The sequence below is a fragment of the Melanostigma gelatinosum genome (genome assembly GCF_949748355.1).
Source record: "Melanostigma gelatinosum genome assembly, chromosome: 6".
Classification (NCBI taxonomy): domain Eukaryota; kingdom Metazoa; phylum Chordata; class Actinopteri; order Perciformes; family Zoarcidae; genus Melanostigma; species Melanostigma gelatinosum.
In genome coordinates this window covers 8,534,106-8,560,582 of record NC_136639.1, presented here as the reverse complement: position 1 = coordinate 8,560,582, position 26,477 = coordinate 8,534,106, and the positions used below count along the sequence as shown (strand labels likewise).

Here is a 26,477-nt window from a genome sequence, read left to right as displayed (position 1 = left end):
TCTGTTCCGGCTTCCACAGAAGCGCAGCTCATATTTAGCTTCTAAGCAGTTCGCTTCACTTTATTCTTCAGTACAGAGTGGTGCATGGGATGTTTTCATTGGATTTTAGATCATGGCAAAAATTTAATTCTGTGGCAAACACAAGTTTATGATACTTACATGTTTTGTTTAGCAGGGTTATTTTTTACAAATGAACACCACTTTTATGATTTTTGAAGCGTAAATGCATACACAACGAGGCTGTAAAGGCCGACTGGTGGTCGACGTGATGAACATTTGTAGTTACATACTTGTTAGCAACCGCCTGTTTTAAGACACTTAAAGTATAAAAAAGAAGGCTATTAACTGATGTAATTCATATCCTAGAACAAAACCTTGAAATCCCTGAAGCTTGTGTTACCCCAGACCTTATATCGAACCAAAAACCCATTCAAAACACCCATCTACTTAAAGACGCGTGAACTGAAAGTGCAAAAATGCTGACTCGTATATACGGGGCACTCTATTGTGTCGTAAAGAACATTTATTCACGGTCAATTCTTGTTGATTATTGTTTAACTGTATCAACCTTTATCTAAAAGATGGATTACGTGTTGACAAAGATGCAATAGTTATCAACCACAGAATAAACCCAAGAGCCTATTTTACGGTATGCTGCATCTTTTGCCACCCACTCCTTTCATGTCACAGTCCATCCATTTCTTTCAGATGGTGATGTTGTTTCCTGGAGAAAAAAAAGATGAATGAATAAACAAAGCCAGCAAGTGAAGTGAAGCCAGTAAGGATGATTTCAGTCGGCACAACAACAGGTGCTGCTTCAAAGCAGTTGGTAGAAGCAGTCAGATGTTCTTTTAGTTTATTCAGAGAACATCTGCCTCAAAGGGAGTTGGTACACTCCAAATGTTTTGCTTTGGCAAATGCGTGATGACATACAATACAATGTACTGTAACAACCTCATGTTTCTATACAATATGCAGTGTGTTCAACATTTTACTGTTGTACTCATGAATCTGTGATACAAGCATTAATGTTACAGTTAAACATGATGTTTTGAGATTGTGAAAAGGATTGTTTGAATGAAACAGAGATACGTTTTGAAGGGGATAAGGAAGTGGGCAGTGAGTGAGATAGACACAAGCTGAATTTACCTTTTATGTTGTCCCTGTGGTGGCTGTATGTGAAGGCTCCCAAGCTATGCCGGAGGCTTCTTTGTAGCTGAGATACAACTGATGATGGTAGCTCATTGATCAGAGTACAACTTGAAGCATGATAAAAAAAAAAGCCATTATCTTCTCATCAGTAATTAGAGCTTTTGCTACAAAGAAAAATAATTCACAAATTAAAAAAATATATTACAAGCTAAAGTCAACTAAAGCCTTTTCAGTGTGGTAACAAACATGTATGACACAATCTCTGACATGCACCTCCTCTTAACAAATGTTCAGCCTGAAAACTGTCTTAAAAATAACCACAAAAAAGCTCAGTAACCCAAAACTAGCAAAGATGTTTGTGATGCTTGAATAGTCCCATATTCAGTTTTATACGAAGCAGACTTTCCCACCATCGCTTGTATCACAAAGCATAGCATACCGCACCAAGAATTCTCTTGTGCTGGTATGTGTTTGTGCAATATATAAGACAACCCACCAAAGCACACACACACACACACACACACACACACACACACACACACACACACACACACACACACACACACACACACACACACACACACACACACACACACACACACACACACACACACACACACACACACACACACAGGGCCATTCAGATCACACAGATTGTAACTTGAAAATGTACATTTCTGACATGCGCCCATGATTAGAACATCTGACCAAACCTCTGCGACTCCTACAGGCCACAGCCCTTCACAGTAAAATAACTCACCTTGAAAAGGGAAGGAACGTCGTTATGAGGAGGCATTAAGCCCCGGCCATCTGTGGACACCAGCCATTCTGGCTGCTTCAAAATCCATGTCCATCGAGCCGCAAATTACATTAGGCACTGACCATATGTGAGCCATCTCCAACAAACTGAGTCATTTCAAAGATGAGAACAAATCTTAGTCATCTGAAGAATCCTGGTCTTAAACCTTTTCAAATGGAGGCGACAAATGTGGAAAATGATTGGATGAATACCATAGTGAGGAATGCTGCAGGAGCCTGTGAACAAGGCACTGTATAACAAACAATCTGGTTGGTGCAGTAACGTATCCTTTATTGACCTCTGCTCATGTGGGAACATGTTTCGTTCCAGCGCTGTGGTGCTGTGTTTTCTATCCCCTCAGAATGAAAAAGCTAAATTGAATGGCTGCTGGTTAAAGACTAGTTCAGGTTGGGAGAGGAGTCAAATTGTGTCCGTCTAGTTCTTGACTTGGTCCAGAGCTTGTTCAGTCTCAGAGTCTTACTTTGGCCTTGACTTGCAGTCGGTAGCCTTTTCGACAGCCTTGCTCTTTTTGCTCATCCCATCACTGCTAGATGACTGATTTATTCTCTCACAACGCAGTCAAACTCCAACATGGGATGAACCATTTGCTCTCCATCAATACAGCCCGGGTAAAGGTAACAATAGCATTGGATATTGATTGGGCATTTGTCTTTTTCCATGCCTGCATTATTTAGTGGCTGAATCAATCCGTTGGGGCTTAATGGACTCAGGCTTACTTACTCCATGGTTCATCACTGTATGTTCCAGTCTGCATCTGTCTGAGGAAGGAGAGACAAGTGGGAATAGATGCAGCTGGAAAAGTTGTGTATACAAGACTCAGATGAGGTATTGTTTCAGAGGAATTACTGCAGCTACTGAAGGACTTACCGCCGACATATGGCGAAGTGGATTAGCTTTGCATATGCTTTATGTTGTTGTGGATTTTAACGTAGGTTTTGCATTCAATCAACTGACACAGTAAAAGTTGTTGGTGATTTGCATTCATGCATCTGTGTGTTCCATGCATCGATAATTCAAGACTTCTATTGTCTTGCTTTTACTTCAGTTCCTGCTGATCCAGGCTTTCTCTGTAATTTACGCCTCAACAGATTGTGTGTTTGGAAAGTATACTTTATGTTTTCCTTCAAACAGTGACATGTACTCCTCAGCCTGTGATGGCTTTGGATAGATGACATGGCTTTCTGAGCATCAGCATACATCAGAGAATTGCTGCTTTGGTGCTCAGGGTCAAAGGGATAAGTAATTAGACAGACCTTGTCAGCTTACCTATTATCCATGTGAATCATAAACTTCATTAAAAACCTCTTTCAAGAGTGACTGCAGATACTCCCACCTTAATTTGAGCACATTTTCACAAGGTAAGTAAGATAATTTCAGATGAACTGTGCATTTCACATCCTTCTGCTATTCCGTACAATTGATAGAGAGAAGCATCAGAAGCTCTTTCAGTGCCATCACCAGGAGATACAGCAACACTTAACAAGCACAGACCTGGCTCATTCATTATCTGAGCATTAGTTAGTCTGTTCACGCAATTATTTCTCTTAGATGTCTCAGACTCAAAGTTGAAATCTTAAAATAATCTGACAAGGCCGAAGTATTTGAAGAGTACCAGCAAGCAATTATTCGGTCGCACCAGCAAATCGGCAGGAATATCAAAGACGAAGGGCAGCAACTGGGTGAAATTAGCTTTTGACAGGCACAGTTAAAAGGGCCTCTGCATCTATCTGTCTCTCCATCAACATCCTCCATTTTATGGATGTATGAGGAGGAATAAGGCATGCAATGAAGTGATGGGCCGTGGGGAGTGGCTCATATCCAGCCTCTCAATGGATGAGGGAGCGTTCAGTTCCCAACGCTTTGAAACATCGCTCATCATTACGCAAGACTTGAGAGGAAGGGAATGGGAGAGGCTAGCATGGCAATGATTCTGTCCAATGTGACATTAACTAACTGGGGAAAATGTCCGCAGAAAGTCAGAAGGTTCAGCGCTTCGCCCCTATCCCGGCGGTGACCCATTTTCATAGGTGGTAACCAAGCCACCTTGCGCACAATTACAGAAACCCAGTTTTCAAAAAAGCTCTATCATAGAAATTCAAGGAGAGCTCGAGAAGAAGACGTCCGACAAAGGTGAGCCCTCACTGGACCTAGTCGGCACCACACCTCGGTGTGTGGCTGGTTCTCCTGACTAACATTTTCAAGAATATGTCAGAGTATTGGATTGACAGATTGAAGGGGGAATTTGACAGAGTCTTTTCCCCCAGCGACCGGCTGACCGAATGGAAAACCTGACCCGCCATCGGCGGGCCTCCGTCGACCGGCGTTACTAGTTACTAATACTTAGAAAAATAACGAGATACAAATAAATTTGGATTAATAGGACCGCGAAACCAAATTTGGATTACCCGGACCACGGAACTCAGGGGAGTTTACGGAGGGTCTTAATCCAGGGAGGGGGCTTACGTCTCGGGGCCCGAGACCTCCTGGTGCACGGGGTTAGAGGGGTATGTGTCGGAGGTGTCTCTGCGGGGTTTTGGTGCATGGTGGGCGGATGTGGATGAGTGTTGAGGGAGGGGGGGATTGGGGGGGAGATGCAGGAGGGTCCAGGGTGGTCCAGGGTGGTCCAGGGAGGCGTTCTGGAGGTACTTTACCCATGAATGAAGCCTCTTTCCTGGGGTAACATGCACTTGAAGTGGATGTAATGAGATGCAAATGATATGCGTATTTGTTACTATTGCTGCTGTGGAGGTATTTCTCTGGATTTTTCTTACTTTTCCTGGCTGCTTTAAGTGCATACACTGCGGGTAGGTGCAGTGAGGTCCAGGGAGGTGTTGTGTAGGTACTTTGCCCAGGAAAGGTGCCCCTTTTCTGGGCGCATAGGGAAATTGCATTCATCCGTTGGATAGAAACATCACTTCAAATGAATGCTAATGTGGACCCATGGTTGTTGGATGTGGAGGCAACTGTTTGCTGACACGTTCACCATATTGACTTCGAAGATGAAAAATATGTCAGTGTTGTGTGTACAGCTTGTTCCACTGTCCCAATGTAACCAAACAATGGATAAACGGTGGTTTTGCCATCATTGGTTGAGAAGGTTCTGACCACCCATACAGCATCACATTCTGCTTGTGGACGTGCAGACAGTTTTTTATGTCTGATCTATTTTTTGTGTGCGTTTACCAAAGTGAAAAATTAATAATACACACTGTATGCTCATATTTGTGTCAGACAACGTAAGAGAATATAAATACTGTATTTTCAATTCCAAGGTAGTTTTGTTTGATGTTGTTGTTGGTATTGATAATGTAATGGCTCTCAATCTTAATCCTCAAGTATTACAGCCCTTCATGTTTTCTTTCCATCTCGTCAGGCATTGAATTATCACCTGATGTTAGATGAATGTTATTAAGTGGTTGATAGGACACCAGCTTGGATGTGTACTCAAGCACCAGGACTGAGAGCTGCTGGATTAATGCATGTGCACTATCAATTTTCAGTGACACTGCCGGAAGATCATCCCTTGAGGTTCTGAAATGTCACTTGCCTGTAAACTGAGCCTGTTGAATATCCTCAAAATGAATAGGAACAGATATTTAGATGTATTCACTCATAGTGACATTATTGATAACGTTTTTGAATTTACAGAAACAGAGACAGGGTAGCTGTTTAAACTTGCCTTAATAACAGGACACCTTACCAGCCGAGAGGTATACTAAATAAATGAAGCCGCTTGAAAGTGAAGAAATTTGTTACATAATGTTAATTCCCAGAGTCCCACCAACAGTGCCGTAATGACACAGTAGTGATTATCTCGTGCGCCATATGGAGAGAAACAAATGAGAGGACGAACTAATTATTTTCATGATGTTTTGTGAAGAAACTTCAAGCCGACAGGTCGATTGGCAGTAATGCCCTCCAGAGAAGCAGATCTGCAACAACATTTCACTTTGTAATTTGAAACCTACAATTCAGAGCTGCGTTCTTTTGTTAAATTGTGAAAAGTTCTTCACCTGAATAAGTAAAGTTAAGTTTCAGAATGTTTTTTTCTTTTTTGAATAGCAAGCATCTCTGCCTAATTACTGTTGGACAAGTTGACCAAGTTTGTCATCGTGCCAGATGTAAAATAAATGGGTTGATGCAGAGATATACTGATACGTCTGCATCAAAGACATTAGCAATGATGTCTCTTGTGTCTCCAGCATCATGACTCCAAAATGTCTTTGTTATGTATGGTGGTCCATAGGTAGAAGTCATTAGCTATGGTGTTGATTTATAAAGCAGTGTGGCAGAAAGTGGCGTCTCCATTTTTTTTAAAAGATCACTACACAGTGAGACAATCAGTCAGTCCATCAGAGAGCAGTAAAATACCTCCGGATAATGTTTCTCTCCCCTACGTTCAAAGTTAGAAACCCATCTTCATGCCAACTGTTTTCTGTTTGTATCCAAACCGCTGCAGTCATGCACACAAACTAGCTGAGAAAGTGGAGATGAACTCTGGTTGACCCCAGGAAACAACTACCGGTACACTTATCTGGGCAGTCCTGGGGCCTGTGTTTGTTGCTGTAGGGTCATTTCCCTCCCTGTCTGTCAAATATGTCAGCTGTCTGTCATGATGAGGGATTATATCAAGTCTGCATGACCTCAGCACTCCCTTTCATCATCTCAATCTGGGTTCTTAGCTGCACAGTGGCTCCATCTCCTCTGCCCTATTTTCAATTTTGACCACTCACTGAGAAAAGGCCTGAATGGTAATATGATCCTTGTAGTTCCAGTGAAAGAAACAGTACCTGAAATCTTCTCCCTCCACACCTTTCTGACATGTCAGACTGCTGCTGGAACCAAAACTAACAATCCAACATTCACACACACTTCATATCGTGATCGGCCAGGTATGCCGAGGTCTGTATTATTACAGTGTATTTTGAAAGTGAATGGACAGGTTAAAGGTTACCGTAATTCAATCCCTGACAAAGGGGTTCCAATGACACACCGATGATGCCCCATTTTTCCTGTTCTCATGGCCCATGATGGAGTAAATACTGTACCAGTGTTGTTTTTTTACCCACATGTGGATATTGTTTTTCCCATGAAAATGGCCAAGATCTTAAATCCGAAGTCTGTCTGAATGCGCGTTCTAAGCCTTTGCGTGCTGCATTTTCCCAGTTTATTGATTGTATTGTGTAATGGCGCTGATGGAAACCTGTTTACTGCTGTTAATAGCTTTTATGCTTTTTATGGCTGATGTTTTTTCGTAGCCCCGCCGTGGAGCTTATCACGCAAATGGTCCAGCTGCAATTAACTAACTGCATGTACAGAGACAATTAAATTAGCAATTACATTACCACTCCATCAAAGTGCTCTGTGTTAAGTGCTTCCTCTTAATGATGCAGGCTGCAATTTTATGAAGGGTCAGTGCCAAATGAACTTGTGCAAAATGCAGTCCTGAGGTCGTGTGTGTGGGATGTCTTAGGAGTTAAAAAAATAAAACAATCTTATTTGGTATTTAGATTTCATTATATTTCCATAACATTAGAATATTAAATGGAAACAAAACTGTAACTGCAGCATGTCTTCCCTCTTTAGACGCTCTGTTTCCCCTGAACAACAGCATCATAATTATGTTTTTCACGTTCGTATTCAATGTGTTTGGAGGGTCTTATTGTATGCGAATTTATTTAAGTAACGAGGAATTTCAATATTATTTGTATGTAAGTAGAGCAGCAGATAACCATTTGGCTTAGTGTAGTTATTTAGCGTGATTGATTCCACATATTGTTCAATGATTTGCATTATAGCAACATAAAAAGTGCCATGATATTAGCAGAGGTGTTCTCAGCTTGACGTTAATATGTTTTGCAGCGTGAACACAAAAGCACATGCCTCCATACTGTATCACTGTAAAACATATCACACATTTGGTCTGATTTGTTTTGCTAATGCTTTGAAGTCCTGGTTATGAAGATACAGGTTGCAGGATAGACTCATGAGCTGTCCTGGAATGCAACACTGTTGGAGCCAGCAACCTGCTGTCTTGTTTTTCCTCCAAATCATCAGATCTGTGATTCTCTCACATGTTGAAAAAAGAGCACATCAGCACTGATGATCCTTAAATGCAGAGTTGACTCCCTGCGGATGTGTTGTACCAGGATGTTTACTGTTAAATCAAGGAAGGAATTTAGTAACCATCTCCAACCCTCCCCCACCTCAGATTCTTTCTACAAGGAACTTTCATTTTGTGTTGATTTGGGCTGTCTCCAATAGTGGTAGTATTTCCCAGCACCCTTCAGAAAACCTCTCCTTTTACTGCAGCAGGATTTACTTGCCATCTAATTTGTAATACACCCGGTTGTGATCTATAATTAAAATGAATAATGCATATTGAGATGATTACAGTCACACAGTATTATTATCAGCTGTCTGAAGGTACAGTGGTACAGATCCGCAGTGAACTGCTACCATGTGAAAGAAAGAAAAGAGAAAATAAACCTTTCCCTCACTACTGAGAAAACACTGTGTTGCTTCTGTCCAATGACAGAAGCCTAATGTGATGCAAAGAAACGAAAGCCTGTTTTACAAGCCTAGTTAGCTATTAGGTTTGTGACCTTCTGGAAATGGTGCTGGAGAAAATATCGATCTTCAATTTGCTTTTAGTGCCGGGCAAACTGCTAACTGCAGTTACACATATGCACATTTTCAATTATCCATGAGTGCACAAGCACTTAACAAAGATACTATATTTATTTCACACACATACGGTGCATACCAACCCTATTGATTTTAAACAGTAAACCTGAGTAAGGAAACCATTGAAAGACCGCTTTACACAGAGCTACCCATGATACAAAAGGCGCTGGGGCGAATCTCCAAGGACTAAAGACTCACCATTTAATTGGTATTGCACTTCCACCCACATAAATGCACCAACCATGAAGGCTTTTGTGGAAAGGCAGCACTTGTCATGGGCAATAGCAAAGCAAGTAAAGCCTACTCCAAAGTACAAATGGATTTTTTAGGCCAGGGTCACTGTGGATCATTGGCAGTCAAGATGAGGGGTCAGCCAGCCAATGGAGGTGTTTAAGCTCAGGTCATCCCGGTGAACTCCACCAGTGATACAGCTGGGGAAATGAAGTGATTCATGGTACAAGGGAATAACAGAGGGCGGATGCCTTTATTGACATTCAATTAAACACAAGCTTTCATACACCCTTAAGCATTACAGAAACATGTAAATTATGATAAGTGGGACTTGGGTAAATGTTTGATAGTGTCTCATTTCCATTAATGTAGCACACTTGGCCATATGGCTCAATGCACTGATTCGGAAATCTTGCCACTGGATCTCACTCTGGTGATTTGATTGGGCTTTTTGCTGTCTTATGTTCAGCTAGTTTCAACACTGCAGTAACAGAGCGACATGAAAATCTAAAGCCCTACTTTGCATGGGATTACCGCTAGTATTTCCTGGGGACCTCCAATAGTTTCTCATAATTGTGGACGTTGTCTGTTATCTTATTCTTGTGCGAATCTGCCACGCCACTTTACGATAAAAGAACAAACACCGTACTCAGGAGGTACTAAAGACTGGATAACAAATGAATTAGGAAAGACCTTGACAATTGGGGAATTACTAAAAAGTAGCTTCCTAATAACTCTGAATCAAGGATGCTTTCCTGGATCACATGTTCCTCCATTGCCATAAACATGAGAGAGGTTTATTTTGAGGCAGTCCCACATACACCGTCCTGCTGCCAAAAAAAACGTCATGAGTTCACCAAATATATTTAAATCTACGGATGAAATAGTCCACAATAAATACGCTATTTACTCCCAATTGAGCATCATTTGCTGGAAACATTACCCAGTACAGTACCAAGCTGTTTGAGGAACGTATTTAGTTTTTCAGTTTGAAGTTACAACAAGGAACTTTCATTTTGTGTTGATTTTGGCGGCCCCTTCAGACAAATGCCGTAGGATTGTCCACCTCGCGCCAGAGCTCGCACTGCATGTTGAAGGCAGCCCTGATGCCAGATCTAGGTCCACAATGGCAAAATAACTATATCTAGAAATAGACAATCGACTTACTGATGGTCTGGTTTGCTTATGTAGGTCATATAGAGGCCTCAGCATTACAGTGAGTGTGTTTCATTACCAGTTACAGACTCCTTGTGGTAACTTTAAGTCCATATTATATGACCCGTTTTTAAAAGTTCTTCACATTAGTTTCTTAAAGACAAACCAGATCTCAGAATGGATTTTAATCATCTTGAGAGCTTTTGCATTCAGGGTTTCAGTTGTTGGTACTCACTCGTCACAGAGGAACTACACAGAAGGAGGACGATGAGAAGGCTCACACCTGAGGTTGTGATTTGTTGCTATAAGTTCAACGGTACTGTTCTAGCCTCGCCATGGGAACCAAACTATGTGAGAACAGTTTGAACAAATCACCCCAAACATAATTATGGTGAACATGTCCTAAAGCAGAAGGAAGCTGCATTCACCTGCATGACATTGAATCAACATGGTCAGCTCGACACAGTCTTCACCCCTGCAATGGACTTCATGGCAGAAAATTGTTTTGCAGCAGTAGTCTCCTTTAACACCATGCAGGGGGTATCGTTTTGGGTTCAGAGAGATGTTAATGGGTCAGAACATCTGCTACGCATGGTGGTGATCATCATTAAGATACTGTGGGTGGTGGCGGCTCTGCGGTTTGTACGGCTGGAAGGACATTACCATATGCTGTGGCATTCTGATGGTGCTGCGTGAGTGTGTAACTGCTGGGCCACTTTCCCACAGCATGGCATAGATTTGCAGATTTGCATACTGTATATCATTGGAAGGGTGTTATTTCGGAGAGAGCTTTTCAAATTCTGATCTTTTGCTGCACTCTAAGAGATGACTATTTTATTACCATAACTGACACTATTTTCTTACCTTGAGTAGGTCGGACGACTGTCACAACATCCTTAAATCTACAATCAATCAATACTTTTTGCTGCAATAGATGCATTTCAAGATGGAAAATATGTACCCCGTGGCTATATATATCACTCTGTCTGTATGCCATACGCACAGGTATCAGGGTTTTGGGGTTGTCATTGGCAACTCTCTGAGGACTCTTGTATGTATGGGCCATAAGCTCACAGGGCATTTATCACCCACTCTTCAGTAGACAATAATGGACAGTAACACCTAGTTTCAGCATCAAGCACGTGTGTCATGTTAAAGCAAGACTAGCTAAGAAGGAGTTGGTAAGATGAAATCATGTAAAACGTTATTATAAATAATGTTTATTTTCCTTATATGAAGTGTTGTTGTGCATACTGCACTTTGCTCCCATTTTTTGTGTATTCAATGGACTTTGTGTTTTGAATATTTGGCTTGGCTCTTTTTGTGAGCTGAAATATTTAGTAGCATATTTCTGCGTCCATGCATCCAATATGTTAATCAGTAGAGGCTGCATAAGAAGGCAGATTACAGCAAATCCATTTATTAACACGATGCAACTGATGCATGAATGAAGATGCATATTTGACCTTTCGTCCCTGTATTTAAATTTGCTCTGAAAAGTGGCAAGATGTGAATATGTGTGTATTTTCCTCCTTTAACAACTGGGCTTCAGCGTCTTAGCCGCAATGATTAAAATGGTGAAAATGCCAAGCTTATTCTCTTGCCTACTGTCTAAAGCACGATTTATTTATTTCATAATCTTATGCCAGGTAACACAGACTTAATTTTGCATAGAATGGTAAAAGCATGCAGATGGTCAGAGGAGAGGAGAACTGTGCTGTGTTGTTTCTATGGACACTTTGGTTGAACAGCCTTCCCATTAGTAATAATGTGATTGTACTTACTGAGTAAGCTAAGCTCTTGAAATGTGTTCTTTAAAAAGGTTGCAAACATCCATCACTCTTTACAGACCAAGCTCTGGAGTCAATATCGACCTTCAGCAATTGCCGTATTTGTGGCTGCACACACACACCCTGTGCAAGGCTCTACCTACTTTTGGACTGACCTCAGAATACAGTGGTTAAGAAAATGTCGCTAAACTTTCTGACAGCTGTTTCTTGTCATGAATAACTTTGTTGCAGCACTGTTTGCTCTGTTCCATGATCTCACTCTGTGGGGTACAATGTTATCATGACCGACAGCAATAATGGCCAAAATGATGAAATTAAGAAGCAAATTATAATGAACCAGAATTACCCTTCAATCCCCAAGCTGACATATATTCTGGTGTGTTTCTTCTTAAGAGGACTGCAATTGTTTGTCATTTAAAAAAAAGTTGGTCCCAAGAATAAAAGTTTGGGAAATACTGTTCTAAAGCCTCATACGTGCTAACACGAGGGTGACTGCCTCATGAGCGAGAAGAAGAGGCTTTTCAGTGGAATCATTTTTCACATTTGATTTTGAGTTGAAATGCTGGAGCCCAAGTGAAGTCATTATTCCTGAGTGCAAGACTTCTTTTGACTGGATGTTGAGTTTAAAGTCATTCGATTTGTGACTTGAGTCGAGTGACACTTCTGGTAAGCAAAAAGCTGTGGAGGAGTTTAATTTCCACTGCTCCTAGACTGTTGAAATAAAGCATCCTCCATTCCCACTGTGTTGATGTATATTTGAAAAGTAAAGCTTTGATTAAAACATGGACTCTCTTTCCTGCTGCTGTCTAGGTGTGGCAGTGTGGAGGGAGTATGGAAGTCTTGCCATGTGCCAGAGTGGCTCACATCGAGCGCACCAAGAAGCCCTACAACAATGACATAGATTACTACGCTAAGCGCAATGCCCTGAGGGCCGCCGAGGTGTGGATGGATGAATACAAATCCCACGTCTACATGGCCTGGAACATTCCCATGAACGTAAGTTTTTCTCCATCTAAGATCCCTCCCTCCCTCCCTCCCTCAAACTCTGAGCATCCTTTGCTCCCTCCTTTCTCACTTGCTCATTCAGACATGCAGCCTGGCTCTCCGGAGACACGAGTCAATAGAAATTCTAAATTCTGATTTCATCCCATTTGACCTTCATACTGGCAGCAGAGCAATGGCAGAGCGAGGAGGCAGTGGAGTCTCACTCCAAACAGATGAGAGCACCAAGTGAATGAGATGAGCCTCATGTCTGTTTTCATACACATCAGTTTAGTTTAATTGCTTTCAAGGTTCTTTGAGATGGGCTGCAAAATCATAAACAGCTACTTTCATTAATAAAGAGTTTAATATTGAATCCTATTTGCGTCTTCAGCCATGCATGGGATGATTGGCAGTGAAGGACGTCAGTGGAAGCCTCGTAGCGCTGTCCAAAACAGCCACATTGCTGTTCATAACCAAACAACGACTGGCTGTGTGTGTAGCCGTCACATACAGGTCTGACATGCTGCGGATGCCTGCATGTTGTCTAGAAATCTGACACAAGCATCATTACATGAGAACTCGCTAAGTGCAGGCAGGAAGTACCAGCTGGGGAAATGTAACCATTGAGTGCAGCATGGAGAACATGTTGAGGGGGGGGGGATTTGACAAACTAGCCGATCAGCCCACATCCCTTCTCCAGTGTAATTACAAACACAGTGGCACGGCACATTATTGCCTGAGCTGTCCTGTGGCGCAGAGTTATTTTGTGTACAGTACAAAGACCCAACGCTACGATTATTCCATCTACCCCCCTCCCTCCTAACCCTCCTATACACACAATCCCAGATTCTTGTTCTTGTCTAAGGTACCTGCTGAGAGCAGAATTACTTTGGTGGGGGAAGGCTTCATGATTCACCACAGTGGCCAGCCCCGAGTCCAAATACCAAACATTTCGCTGAAATTGAATGCATTTGTTTGTGTCACTTTATTATACAAAAAAAAGTTGCACATTTCCAACTAGAATTCATTATTAATAACAGATGTTGAAAGCAAGTTCAGCAGCTGGCTCTAGATTCCTACAGTGGGGGGAAACTGATGAGAAGGATATGCCTGGAAACAGTGTCTGGTAACTAAACGTCTGTGTGTATTTGCAACAATATCTATGGGAAGGTATATTTTCTATGGCTATAGAGAATATCTGTTTATTTGCATATCCATGCACATTTAAATCGTGCACTGTACATGCACATAATGCTATGGACTTTGTGTGTGTGTGTGTGTGCGTGCGTGCGTGCATCAGGATCAGGCCTCTTTGCCAGGCAGTGCAGCTATTAGGCTTTCCCCTAATCAATCAGGGAAGCCACCTCCATAAGGCAGGCAGGGCCGTGAGGGCTCATAATTAAGCAGCTGATTAGAATTTGCTCAGCACAGATCATGGCTAATGAAAGAACAATAAAGGTCCCACATGACAGGCACATCTATCCATCTCTTAACTAAATGCTTGTTGCGTCCTCTCAGCACCTCAGCACTCTTGCGGCTTACATTTCTCCAGCAGCTAGTGTTCTCACTTGGTTCTTAAGTAAAGTGCCTGCTGGCTAAGAGCTTTTCTTCCTCTTTGTTTTGTACCATTTGTTGACAGAACCCTGGGGTTGATTTTGGGGATGTCTCGGAGCGCTTGGCCTTGAGGAAGAGACTGCAATGTCGGAGTTTTCGCTGGTACCTTGAACACGTCTACCCAGAGATGCGGATCTACAACAACACCATCACATACGGCGAGGTGAGATACTTGCTAACAGGATTATTTGAAACACTCTGCACGTTAGTTTTGCAATATCATCGTCATCTGTAAGTCTATTACAGCGCTGTGGTTTAAAGAGGATGCATACACTAAGACAACTAATTTGATTCCACAGATGATAAAGACAGAAAATGATTTTCTGAGAATATGAACAAAATAATTCTGAATTCCCTGTAGCCAGTCTAAAGTAAAGGTATCTTGTTGCTATAAGCAATGCAGCGTCACCACACAGGATTAGATGCGAATGAGAATGAGTTTTAATTAAATACTTATTAGTTTTCCCTTCCAACTTGATTGTTTTGGGCTTGGCTTCGCACTCAGCACAGTGGGGGAAGAAAACAGGATAATGACACGTTGAAGAATTGAACACACTCCAGAGTCAGAAACTATTTGGAGCTTTGCTGAAACACACCACATTTCGTCATATCAATCAATTTCAGCAATGGAAAACAGTGGCAAATCAATATGCTCTGCAACTGCAATGTCAGAATACATCAAAATGAACCTCTAGATTCATCAAAGGTGTGTGAATTTGTTTCCCTTGCCGCCTGTTTTGGCTCTGGCACCCGGCTAATGGATTCCTCAGAGCACCAGCCACTTAAGTGGCACCATTTCAGATCTGTTGACAAGCCTTGTGTTGCCACACCGCCGCCGCAGCAGAAGTGAGTCTCATCTGTCACTGAGCATCAGCGCCGCACTCGGGGCACACTGACCAGACCAGCCGAGTGGAACCTTCCCCAACAACAGCACATGATAGATGTGTCACAACCTGGACATGAAGCCGTATGCATTCAAATCACACAGAACCAAAGCTCATGCTCAATGCACACCACCATCTGGAAGCCTGGAAGAGAGGGAGAGAGAGAGACAGGGACTGGTCACAGGATGTTAATATCCTGTCATGGCCAGGTCATCACTTTGAGATGATATAAGACCATGTGAACAAGCTGCAGTGAAGCAGATAGTCAGGAGGCTGTGTAATGTGCACAGAGGAATAAAATGGTTCAAGGGTAATAAACAAAGAATTGGCAATTGGTTTGCTTTCAGATTAAATTTTGTGGGAAACATAACCACAGCAGCCAGGAGGCAGGAAGTACCCTTGGAACAGTTCAGCTCTTTCATCAAAATCCTTGTTATCCCCAACACCATGTCAATGTAATGTTCTAGCTCAGTGTCAAGAGCCTTCTGACTTTGTATTCGTATGTCAAACAGCTAGAACAACATACAGCACACCATGCATGACACGGTACATACACAGTTAGAACAAAACACATCAACAGCCATCAGACAACGATAAAAAGAAAAGAAAATACTCAAACAAAAGACCAGAACAAAAAGCACCCCGTTTCTTTCATATTAGATTAGGATTCATAATCCTTCATGCATCAAATATCCAAATCAGTAGGACTGGTCAACATTGCAGCCAGACACACAATTGAAGTCTCCTAATGTTACGAATGAACAAAATAGAGAAATAAAGACGTAGCTAAAGACACAGAGTAAAACACAGCGCCCTTTCTTGTCTTTAATTCTTTTAAATCTAACTTGAATGCAGTGAGGTGTATAATAATTGCCACTCCTCTAATTCGGCTGTTGTAGGAGTGGAATACCTGACCTACCTAGATTCTTTGTAGTTCAACATGTTTAAGGTGTGACAGGTGAGTCTCTTGAAGAAGATCATGAGTCAAGCCCATCAATAAAAAGTTCTGCGTCGTGCCTGAGAAGCTGTCCACGTTTGTCTGAAGTCACGCTAACTGTTCATCTGTCAGTATGCTTATCTTATCACTTACAAGATGAGGAAGATTGGTAAGATCTTTGGGACAGGCGCCATTTTTGAGCTTGTGTTTCCCACCTCTTTGATTATCCAGACATGCCCTCAATTACTCACCTTCCCCTGATTTGACAATTTGTCTGCCCTGTTTATACACTCCTTTGTTTTCCCTGTTCCCCAGATTGTCTTTGTTCATTGCTTTCCTGCATTCCTAATGTACCACTATTTCCTATCTGTCACAAAATGTTTAACACTAAGGGTGTTGGTCAGTGTACACCACAACAGAAGCTGAGCTGGAACCCACAAACTTCAAAATGTTGCAATGCAAGGAACATAGCTAAGGTTTCCTTCTCAAGGTGGAATAATTCAGCTGAGGGCGCTTAAACGTAACTGAGTAGTAGGAGACCGGATGGCTGGTGTTATCTGCTCCATCTTGAAGCAGCACCACTCCAGGCCATTAGCCTCCACCTCGATCTTAACAGGGCTCGGTGAAGTCAGAGGCAGCCAATACAGCAGCACTACAGAGAAGAGACTTGGCACATTCAAAGGCATGTTGACAGTCATTATGCAGTACAAAAGGTTGACTTGGACTACACAAGTTAGTGGGAGGGGCTACCACCAAAGAAAAAATTCTGCAAAAGCACCTTGTGACTGGGTGGTATGGACTGGAGGCAACATACTCAATACTCAGGGACTGTAAGGTCTGCTTGAACACTTTGGACTGAATGTTGGTGCTGTGATCGGGTTGGAACACTTTGGGGAGACCAAATGATGTGAAGAATTTCTGTAAGGCTTTGGTTACCACAGTAGCAGTGCTATTGCGGGTAGTAGAACACATCAGGGTGAACAGAAACTGATTACCAGTCTTTGATTTTGATAATGGCGCAACAAAATCAACAATCACGCGCTCAAAAGGTTCGCTAACCACAGGTATGGGTTTGAGAGTTCAACTGGCCGACAAACAGAAAAACAATACTGAGCTCCCTAACTGACCACAAAACAGGATAAATGACAAAGTAAATGGCATCAAAACCCCTACACAGTTTCCCCAAAGTTATCCAGACTGGTTACAGAACACCTCCCCACCAAGTAGCCAGCCAAGACAGAGGATCACTTCATAGAGCTGTACCAAGGAGCAATCGAAACAGTGGTACAGCAGTAGCAATGCTCATGACAGCAGCCAACAAACAGCTCGAAAGCCAAGAACAAAAGGGCAAGAGTACTGGATCTGGGGGTTGATATCCAGCTCCACTGATGGACTGATGACTCTCAGGTGTGGGTGCTCCAGGCACTGAAAGGGGGCGTGGCAGACCTGAAACACAGAGAGACAGCTCTCTTCCAAACAGAGGCAAAAATAAAGTGAGGTGAGAAGATCAGTGTCACTCTAATGGTTGTATGTAACTCTAAAGATACAGCCAAGGGACTGTTAGCTTAGCCTAGCAAAAGACTGAACAAGGGAAAACAGCTCGGCTGTCTCAGTCCAAAGTTAACAAAATCCATCGACTAGCATATCTAACATGTCATATCTGCTATATAACAAAAAACTTCTGAGAGAATTAAGATAAGTTAATTTAGTAAGCTGCGAGGTGCTGGTATGCTGTAGATGTAAAAAGTATTTAATTAACAGATAAGAGAGTGGTTTAACTTTTCTCATTTAACTCTCAGCAAGACGAATAAGCATATTGTCCAACACGTCAAACCTCCCACTTACTGTACAAGAATCTTCTCTCTTCCTAAGTCCACCCATACTCTCTTCTTTTCAAAATCATTCATGTACTACCTGGTCCTTCTGTGTTGTCTTTTAGGTGAGGAACAGCAAAGCTAGCGGCTACTGCCTGGACCAGGGCTCCGAGGACGACGACAAAGCCATCCTCTACCCATGCCACGGCATGTCCTCGCAGGTCAGACCGGTTTGTCATGAACTGTTTGTGTGTCCATGTGCACTGTTCTTCATTAAGCAGCTATGTTCATCAGGCAATTACTCAATAATGCAATAGGTTAAGCTGTCAGTCAGTCCATGTATTTTATAGATTCTTCCAAAATAGCATTACATGTCTGATATTTGTATTTGGTTTCCTTGTATTGCCCTCCTGGAAAATGTAAACACTCATTCTTAAATGTTTAAATCAATATATTCGCATTTCAACAATTGAGGACTCTGCTCAGGATGATGTGGTATAATTACTTCAAGTCCCATAGAAGTAAAATACATTTGTGTTTAATAAGTGTCAGTAGCAACAGCACTATTGCCTCACTACTTCTCAAAATACAGAGCGATGGACTTCCACACATCCCCATTGAAGCTTTTAAATGAACAGCTAGGAAACGCCCAAGACACACTGAAGGCAGCTAGGTTATAACATGATATCCTAAATCACCAGTGAAGTGGTGACAATAAATTGTAAATACAGTAAATTATAAATCTACATTTGCCAGCTACATAAATGGGAAAAAAAAGCCTGTCTGAGGATTCAACCAGGAAGCATACTGTAACAAGTATTCTGGTTGAATAGTAATAAACTACCAAAGATATGTCAGGATGCTCATGCATGGAACGCTAGTAAGATGTGGGATTACTGTCACATTTAATGGTAACCAATCACACGTGAGCAGGCTATTGTTGAATGCAGGTAAACAGTCAGTGTGGAGAGCGTTTCCTGAAATGCAATCTCGGAAATAGGACATGCTGCAATAAAAGCTGCAGATCTCAATTGAACCACATTCAGAAAACCTGAACATAGTGTGAAAGACGAAGTGCGCTTATGGATGGTTTTGGGGTCCAAGTAAAAAGAAGAGAAATCTCGCTGCCTTAACCATCCATTTGCTTCCGATTATCCGGGGCTGGGTTGCGATTGCAGCAGGCTTAGGGTATTAGGTATTCCAGATGTCCCTCTCCACAGCAACATTTTCGAGCTCCTCCTGGGGGATCCCGACGCTTTACCAGGCCAGATGAGATATATAATCCCTCCAGCGTGTGCTGGGTCTACGTGCAAAACACTAAAACATATTTTATTACCATTAACTAAGCGAATCCACACTTTGTCTCATCTGTATTACATTTAGGATTCTTTAGATCTTGGTAGATCTTTTAACGTCGTAATTTCTACGATCATTTAATTGGAAAAATAAGGAATTACATTTAAATACACATCGATTGTGTAAGTAAAAAGAAATCAAATTATATTGGTAGAACTAGGAAAGTTATTTAGTGGATGTTGTCCTCATGCCCTTTTTTGTTGTTCAATCTGTCCTTACTTCTCATGCTGCAGCATAGGGTGGGCGAGTATATTGGCCAGCACTCCACATGAAATCATGCTCCTCCAAAAACACTTTGTGAGAATCGCAACCCACTTAAATTATTGCACATCGTTGTGTCCTTTTTTTTCTGGAATTCAACTTCTTACAATTCATGGTATTTATGCTTCCCATTATGGAGTTTTATATTCAAGATGCAATTCAAAGAAGAAACTTTTTCACATAATTTCAAAATAAATCCACAGATCTATTGTTATTCCACCATACAGTTATCTAATCTCCGTCTTCCCTAACATTTTACAATCAGAAATTAGTTTTAAGTCAGGAGGGCCGAACTTATGCAACTCTTTTTATCATTCAGTGAGACTTACTTAAAGTTATACAATGCATACTTTCATCTCTGTTCTGAAGCATAACATTAACATTGTGTTTTATATTATTCAGGTAGAAGTAATCAATAAGCCTATTAAGGCTCCCTGTTGATTCATTGTCATTTGTTTAAGTTTAACCTGCGCAAATAAACAAAACTCAAGCTCAAAACTTTCAAAAATATCTATTATTTAAAGAATCTATAATTCTTCTTAAATTCATTCAAATAACTCATGCTTTCACAACAGCTAACAGAAAGACCTATTCATTTTAGTTGACACATGAAACTATATGGACATATTGCTTTGGAACACAGATATTTTAAAACCCAAATTACTATATTCAGCAGTATAGACCTTCCTGGACATCTGTCTTTATTGTCTTTGGTAGTAAAGTCATCAGAGGATAAGGCTTGTGGGGGTTAAGTATTACAATGAGCCAATTTTTAACACTGCTTCATGATGAGTTGAAATTTGTTGAAATGATTTCCCCGGCTTATTGACACTGTATGATGTCAGTATGGATTTGGAAAACATATCACAGAGACATTGTTGCGCTTGCAATAGCATGCACAGTACAAGGCAAGGAAGGCATCACCAACAGCTCTCTGAGCTGCTCAGCAGAAAACACTGCACCACTCCCAGGTGTGAATGCATTTGGCTGTATGAATATGCAGGCAGATGCTGCTGAAAAAAAGGAGCATGTGCTCAGTGTGACCTTTACGTGAATAGATACCAGGACAAATGACACTGTGGGTAGGACGCTGTTGTCCCGTTGTGCTGAGAAAAAAAAAAGCTATTCCTGAAGACAAATCATGCAAATGCTATTCATGCATATTTCTTACATTTCCCACCTATCCAAACTGCTTCTCTTGCTAGTGAGTGACATGTTCATTATCTGTCATGGGAGGGGGTATCATAAGGAGGCCGGCAGCTCACCAGCCTCTCCTCCTTTCCTCTACAGAGAGCTCAGTGGGGTCCAGTAATGTAAAGCTTCGCTGACTCTTTTAATACTGATCCCCGGGGGAAATAAACAAATGGAAATGAATTTTGTATCTTTGTGTCATTAGATTATAGTGATGACCGACATTACTATGAGCGGGGCATAATTCAATTTGGTGGGACGCTGTGATTTAGTATTTCTTTTTACCATTGCTCCGTTTACTTAGGACAAAATATAATTGGCCAGAATAATTCTTCATTGTGCTACTCAGGAATGAGTCTCTCTCTGCCGGCTCTCCCAGTGGAAATCAAAATCATGGACAATGCCTCACCTTTGTCCGATAATGTAATGCAATGAATGCATGGCGGAGGAGCTACAAAGCCTGCGACATTGCTTTACACACGCACACACACACACACACACACACACACACACATACAGCAGTCGTCTGTTTAAGTAAGCAACATATATTTTACCATCGATTTTATGTTTGAGTGGAGCTCTTGGTTTTGTCCGTTCAGCCATTTGGCTATTCATATTCAAGTTAACAAATATTGATTATTATCATAAGTGCAGCAGCGCAAAGTGTCAAAGGACTGGGAGAGTTGGAGAATAGATCGGATGGCGTGGTGATTAATAAATACACTCTCAGCAGGTCACATCACTGGTCTCATAGCCATGGATAAATTACTGAACTGGCCTGCCGGGCAAAGGCTCAGGGACCCCAAGTGTCAGCCAAACAACCGACTACAAAGACACCCAAAGCATTTCAAAGAGACACGAAGTCACCACAAAGAGACAAAAAACCACAGAGAGATGTGTAACGACTACAAAGACTTGCAAAACAATAAAAAAAACAAGAAGGAAAAACATCACAAAGTCTATGTGGTGTGCTGTAGGAAAGACGGTGGGCTCTTTTGCATGTCTGCCCAGGGGCCCACTGTCTCATAATCCGCCCTTGCCCATAGCTCTCAAACAACTGTGCCAGCTGTACAATGTGAACACACTGCACCACACATCTGCAACCAGAGGCAGACAACAGCGATAAAAGATACAAAATAGTTTGGGCAATCCTAAACTATTTCAGACATAATTCTATCACACATTGTAAATGATCACATCATACCACAATTGTTGTGACAGCAGCATTTGTGCCATGAAGCATTGAAACAATAAAACAGAAACTGCTGTATTAATATTATATTATAAAAGTCTGAAAGAGACTGGAACTGAAGTAACGAGCTCCACTAATCTTGCATTTCCTGCGTAAATAGCTGGTGCCGATCAGTCTGATGTGTTTACAGGTGTGTGCATGTTGTAGCAACCTCATGCCATTTATTATTGACAACTCTATTCCCAGTGCAATTTTCACCAAAACAAACACCGGAGAGCTGCTTGCGCTAGTTGCTGCGCCGCCATGACAACAGGGCCCTCAGACTGAGAAGCAATCTTCCTTTCTCCCACAAGGAATCCCAGCTATGTACTTGGATGTGCATGGTGCTGATGGACACCCCCTGCTCCGTATATGCTGTGGGGCCTCTTAAAGCTACCTATAGAGGTTTGTGTTAAAGTTGGAAGCTCACTCAGATTTCCATGCCTGACTGTAGTCACACTGTAGTCACACATGGAGAGTACATGTGCTACTATAGGTTAATGAGCTAATTAAGACATTTGAGATTAGCTTGACCTCCAGAAAGGGGCTGCAGAACTTTTACAATGGCATGAAGGCAATGGAGCATCTAATGCTGCAGCATGAGGCACAGGTTAATTGGCTTAGCGGAATCATTTTCTTACATTAATTATTTGTTATGGTCCCATTTTAAATGTATTAGCATATAAACTGCTGCCAGACTGAGCTGTAAACAGGTATTAGTGGGGATTATATGAGATTTTTCCTTCTGCCCAGTCATAGTTTACACCATGGATACATCTTCTTAGAGCGTTCCACTGTAACCCTGAAAGACCCAAGATAAGGGTTAGCAATCCAAAATTCCGCGAAGAATTCTCAATCAAACTGACCTTTAGGCTGTTACCTGGAGAAAAAGAGCACGAGTTCACAGCAGTATGTGTCTCACATCAGATTGAGAGTTTGAAATATGTTTATATCAATGTCTGACATTTCTTAGTCCAAAGAATAATCCTCACCAGCATCCTTATAAATAACCCTAACCAGCTCCAGTGAACTGTGAGTGACGCGCAAAGTGGTCCTTCGGTATTTTACCCATTTGGTCAAAGTGGCTCTGCAGGGCAGAACATTGGATTGAAACCACCTGCATTCTCTCTTCTCACAAGGAGCAACACCCACACAGGCCACTCACTGCAGCTCTAGTTCCTCCATCCATGCTCCAAAAATCCTCCACTCAGACGAAGCTATATCAGTTTGGAGAGATGTTAACATGCTGAGAACGACTGAAAAGATACTTGAACAGGATATGAACACAATAATAGGTTTGCATGCTGTTGTATTTCAAACTTCAACAGCTTTGTTTACAGATTTGTAGAGATGGCAGAAGGACCTGCTTTTGCAATGGCGTCAAAAAATGTCATTTGAGTCATTTCTCTGACATGAAATTTGCTTTTAAAGAATTTCTCAAATTTGCCATTCGACAAAAGAGGACACGGCATGTTTTTGCATCACTAAAGCATTAGAAAACACACCGCTCTTAATGTGTCTGGATTCAGTGGGTTTCTGTCTGACTCTTTCAGGCTGTGTGTGTGTGTGTGTGTGTGTGTGTGTGTGTGTGTGTGTGTGTGTGTGTGTGTGCGTGTGTATGTGTGTGTGTGTGTGTGTGTGTGTGTGTGTGTGTGTGTGTGTGTGTGTGATTCACTCATGTATGCGTGTTCCCCTCTAAGCAGAGCTGCTGTTGTACTGAAGACCTCCCAATCTTTGGCATCTCATTTTCCAGATAGAGTCCCTCCCATAAACAATAAATGCTGTCTCTACTGTATCCTTACGTAATAGATACGTATCACCACTAAGCCATTCATGTGCAGCATAAAACAGTCAGGGAACAAGTGTTGGTTTGGGGAAATATTGTGGCATTAATAAGCTATTCGCAGTTGTTTCCGTGCAGTATTGTACACTGAAATAGTCTACAATAACACATGTGATGAGGAACAGTCTTGCGTTTTTAATATATGTTTACCAGTCTAAAAATAACAAAGACATTCTCACTCCCAACTCGTCAAATACTGACACCCTGTAGGAACTGTCAGGAACAGTGTTTGAGTTTCCGCTCGTCCCTTTTCAAAATAAATGTCCTATTAATAATAGCATATATAAATAATAAACACCTTGAATAACAGATGATGTAAATAAACTGTTGAAATGGTCAATGACGCGAAAAGAACACATTTTGATGATAGATGACAGCTTTTCCACCTAACATTCTGTTAGTGCAGTCGCTACATTTGTATGCATTTCGTATAGTTCACACTGCCAACCGGCCTGAAAACGCAAAACCCTGCTGCTTCTGCAGTTACTGCTGTGAGTCTGCGTAGGGCAGAACAGCTCAACGGCTACAAAGCACATTCACTCTTCTCATTCAAGCCCATTTTCAGCTTGTGCTTTCCATGGACGTTGAAGTGCGCTCTAAAAAGTCAAGTGTTTTGTTTTGCTTTTTAAGCTGTGATTGATGCCACCGTACGTGAGTCCAGCAGTGTGACATATTGGTTTTCTCTGTTGTAGCTCGCCCGCTACGCTACTGAGGGGCTTCTCCAGCTAGGACCCCTGGGATCAACCACCTTCCTGCCTGACACAAAATGCCTCGTTGATGATGGCAGAGGGCGCGCTCCCAGACTGAAAAAATGTGACGTTGTTTCAAGGACTTCCCAGAGGCTTTGGGACTTTACACAGGTAAAGAGAAAACATGTCATCTTTTGATACTGATCTTCACCAGTTCAATTCAAACACACCAAATGTCATACTCTCCTGTGCTTTTGTTGCAGAACGGCCCAATCATAAGCAGGGACACCGGTCGATGCTTGGAGGTTGAAATGTCCAAGGATGCCAACTTTGGCCTTCGCCTGGTGGTCCAGAGATGCTCCGGTCAGAAGTGGATGATACGAAACTGGATTAAGCATCCCAGGCATTGAAGGCAGAGAACAACCTCTGAGACAGTTTGGGCAGTGTTTAAAGTCGCAGTTGGATCTCAAAATGTGGACAGTTCAGAGAGGAGCAGGGACTAGTGGTGCTAGTGCGTGGTATTTCACACTATACAGACTGCACGGCACACTGAGCTCCCCTCCGGCCACAGAGCTTTCCAACATTAAGTCTGAATGAACAATCTGATCAATTCATATGTTGCACTGAGCTGCGTGTTCACAAAGACCTTATGGCAAGCTGTATTGTTTGAAATGGCCCGCATTTCTGACATTCAGCTTCATGTACAGAACTGAGTAAGAAAACACCTGGGTGCAGCCCCCAAAGGTGGTTCAAGTTGCTAGTGATTCTTTTGTTTCTACTGTAAAACTATCAGATCTTTGGAGATGAAAAAGAGTGTGTGAGCGTTAAGTTTTTTGTTTTTTTCTCAGTGTATCTGAGCAAATCAAAAGTTATGATTTCTGTCAATTGCACATCAAAGTGATTACTTTGTGCTGTGATTTGGAAAATTGCTTTGGAGATATCGTGCTGCACTGGCAAGACATGTAAAAGGCTTCAAAGGGGCTGCCCATCATCTGAACGGGAGGCGTTTCACACAAACCACGACAGTTCTTTGTTTCTTTGGACTGTATTGCTCACAGAGGACAGCAGCAATCATGTGCCTTTTTTCCAAATGTTTCTGTTTAATCTGACCAGGGAATGTCACTCCCAAAAGCATGTACAAAATAATTAGAAAATGTTTCATATATAAAACAATGTATAAAGCAGTCTAATGATGGTAATATATTGTAAAAAGTGGAGAATTAATATCCGTCCGCTGATAACAATTAGGATAATAAAATCATTTGTATGATGTGCCACCTCTCCTTCTTTTTACATCACTTCTGTCTTCAATTCAAAGAATTAAGTGTCAACCATGACTCCTTGACTGAACGTGTCTGTGTGTTACATGAAAACGACACATTTTCTTTTGTTGTATTGTAAAGCCCATTGTTAACCCTAACCCACACAATTGCTTGTCTTTTGTTGTGCATGCACTCACAACTACCTCAAACCTTCGTCAGATTTCTGGCACTGTGTAGGCCTACTGGGATTGTTCCAACCTGCCCACTGGATTAATGGGTCTTCAGAAAGCTCTGAAAGCTTTCCAATTACTACACTCACAAAGAAACTTTTTTACTTGCTCAGTTTTTCACATGTCCGACCAAAAATGTGTCCGTTTCGGAATTTTGTTTTGAAAGTGCCTTTTGACATGCTAACTTAGATATTAAAAGATTGAGATCAAAATACACCCACATTATTTTCTTAGTTGTGTAATATACTACTTTTATTGAAATAAATTAGAATAAATTTGACGCACAAACATTGGCAGGTTCTGTGTTGGTTTCGCTCCCTCGGACAGCGATAGTCCAATCATTGCT

The 26,477-nt window shown here is 41.7% G+C and overlaps 1 protein-coding gene across 1 annotated transcript in view; it reads left to right on the top strand.

Annotated features, from left to right (window-relative positions):
- galnt9 (polypeptide N-acetylgalactosaminyltransferase 9) overlaps positions 1 to 25,049 on the top strand; it is a gene marked incomplete at both ends in the record, with an annotated part of 68,386 nt that extends 43,337 nt beyond the window's left edge. The window contains 5 exons of the mRNA XM_079269637.1: positions 12,646 to 12,831; positions 14,459 to 14,596; positions 18,194 to 18,289; positions 24,643 to 24,810; positions 24,903 to 25,049. Coding sequence (XP_079125763.1) covers positions 12,646 to 12,831; positions 14,459 to 14,596; positions 18,194 to 18,289; positions 24,643 to 24,810; positions 24,903 to 25,049 — 735 coding nt within the window. The remainder of the gene's footprint in view (positions 1 to 12,645; positions 12,832 to 14,458; positions 14,597 to 18,193; positions 18,290 to 24,642; positions 24,811 to 24,902) is intronic.
- Positions 25,050 to 26,477: the final 1,428 nt, after the last annotated feature.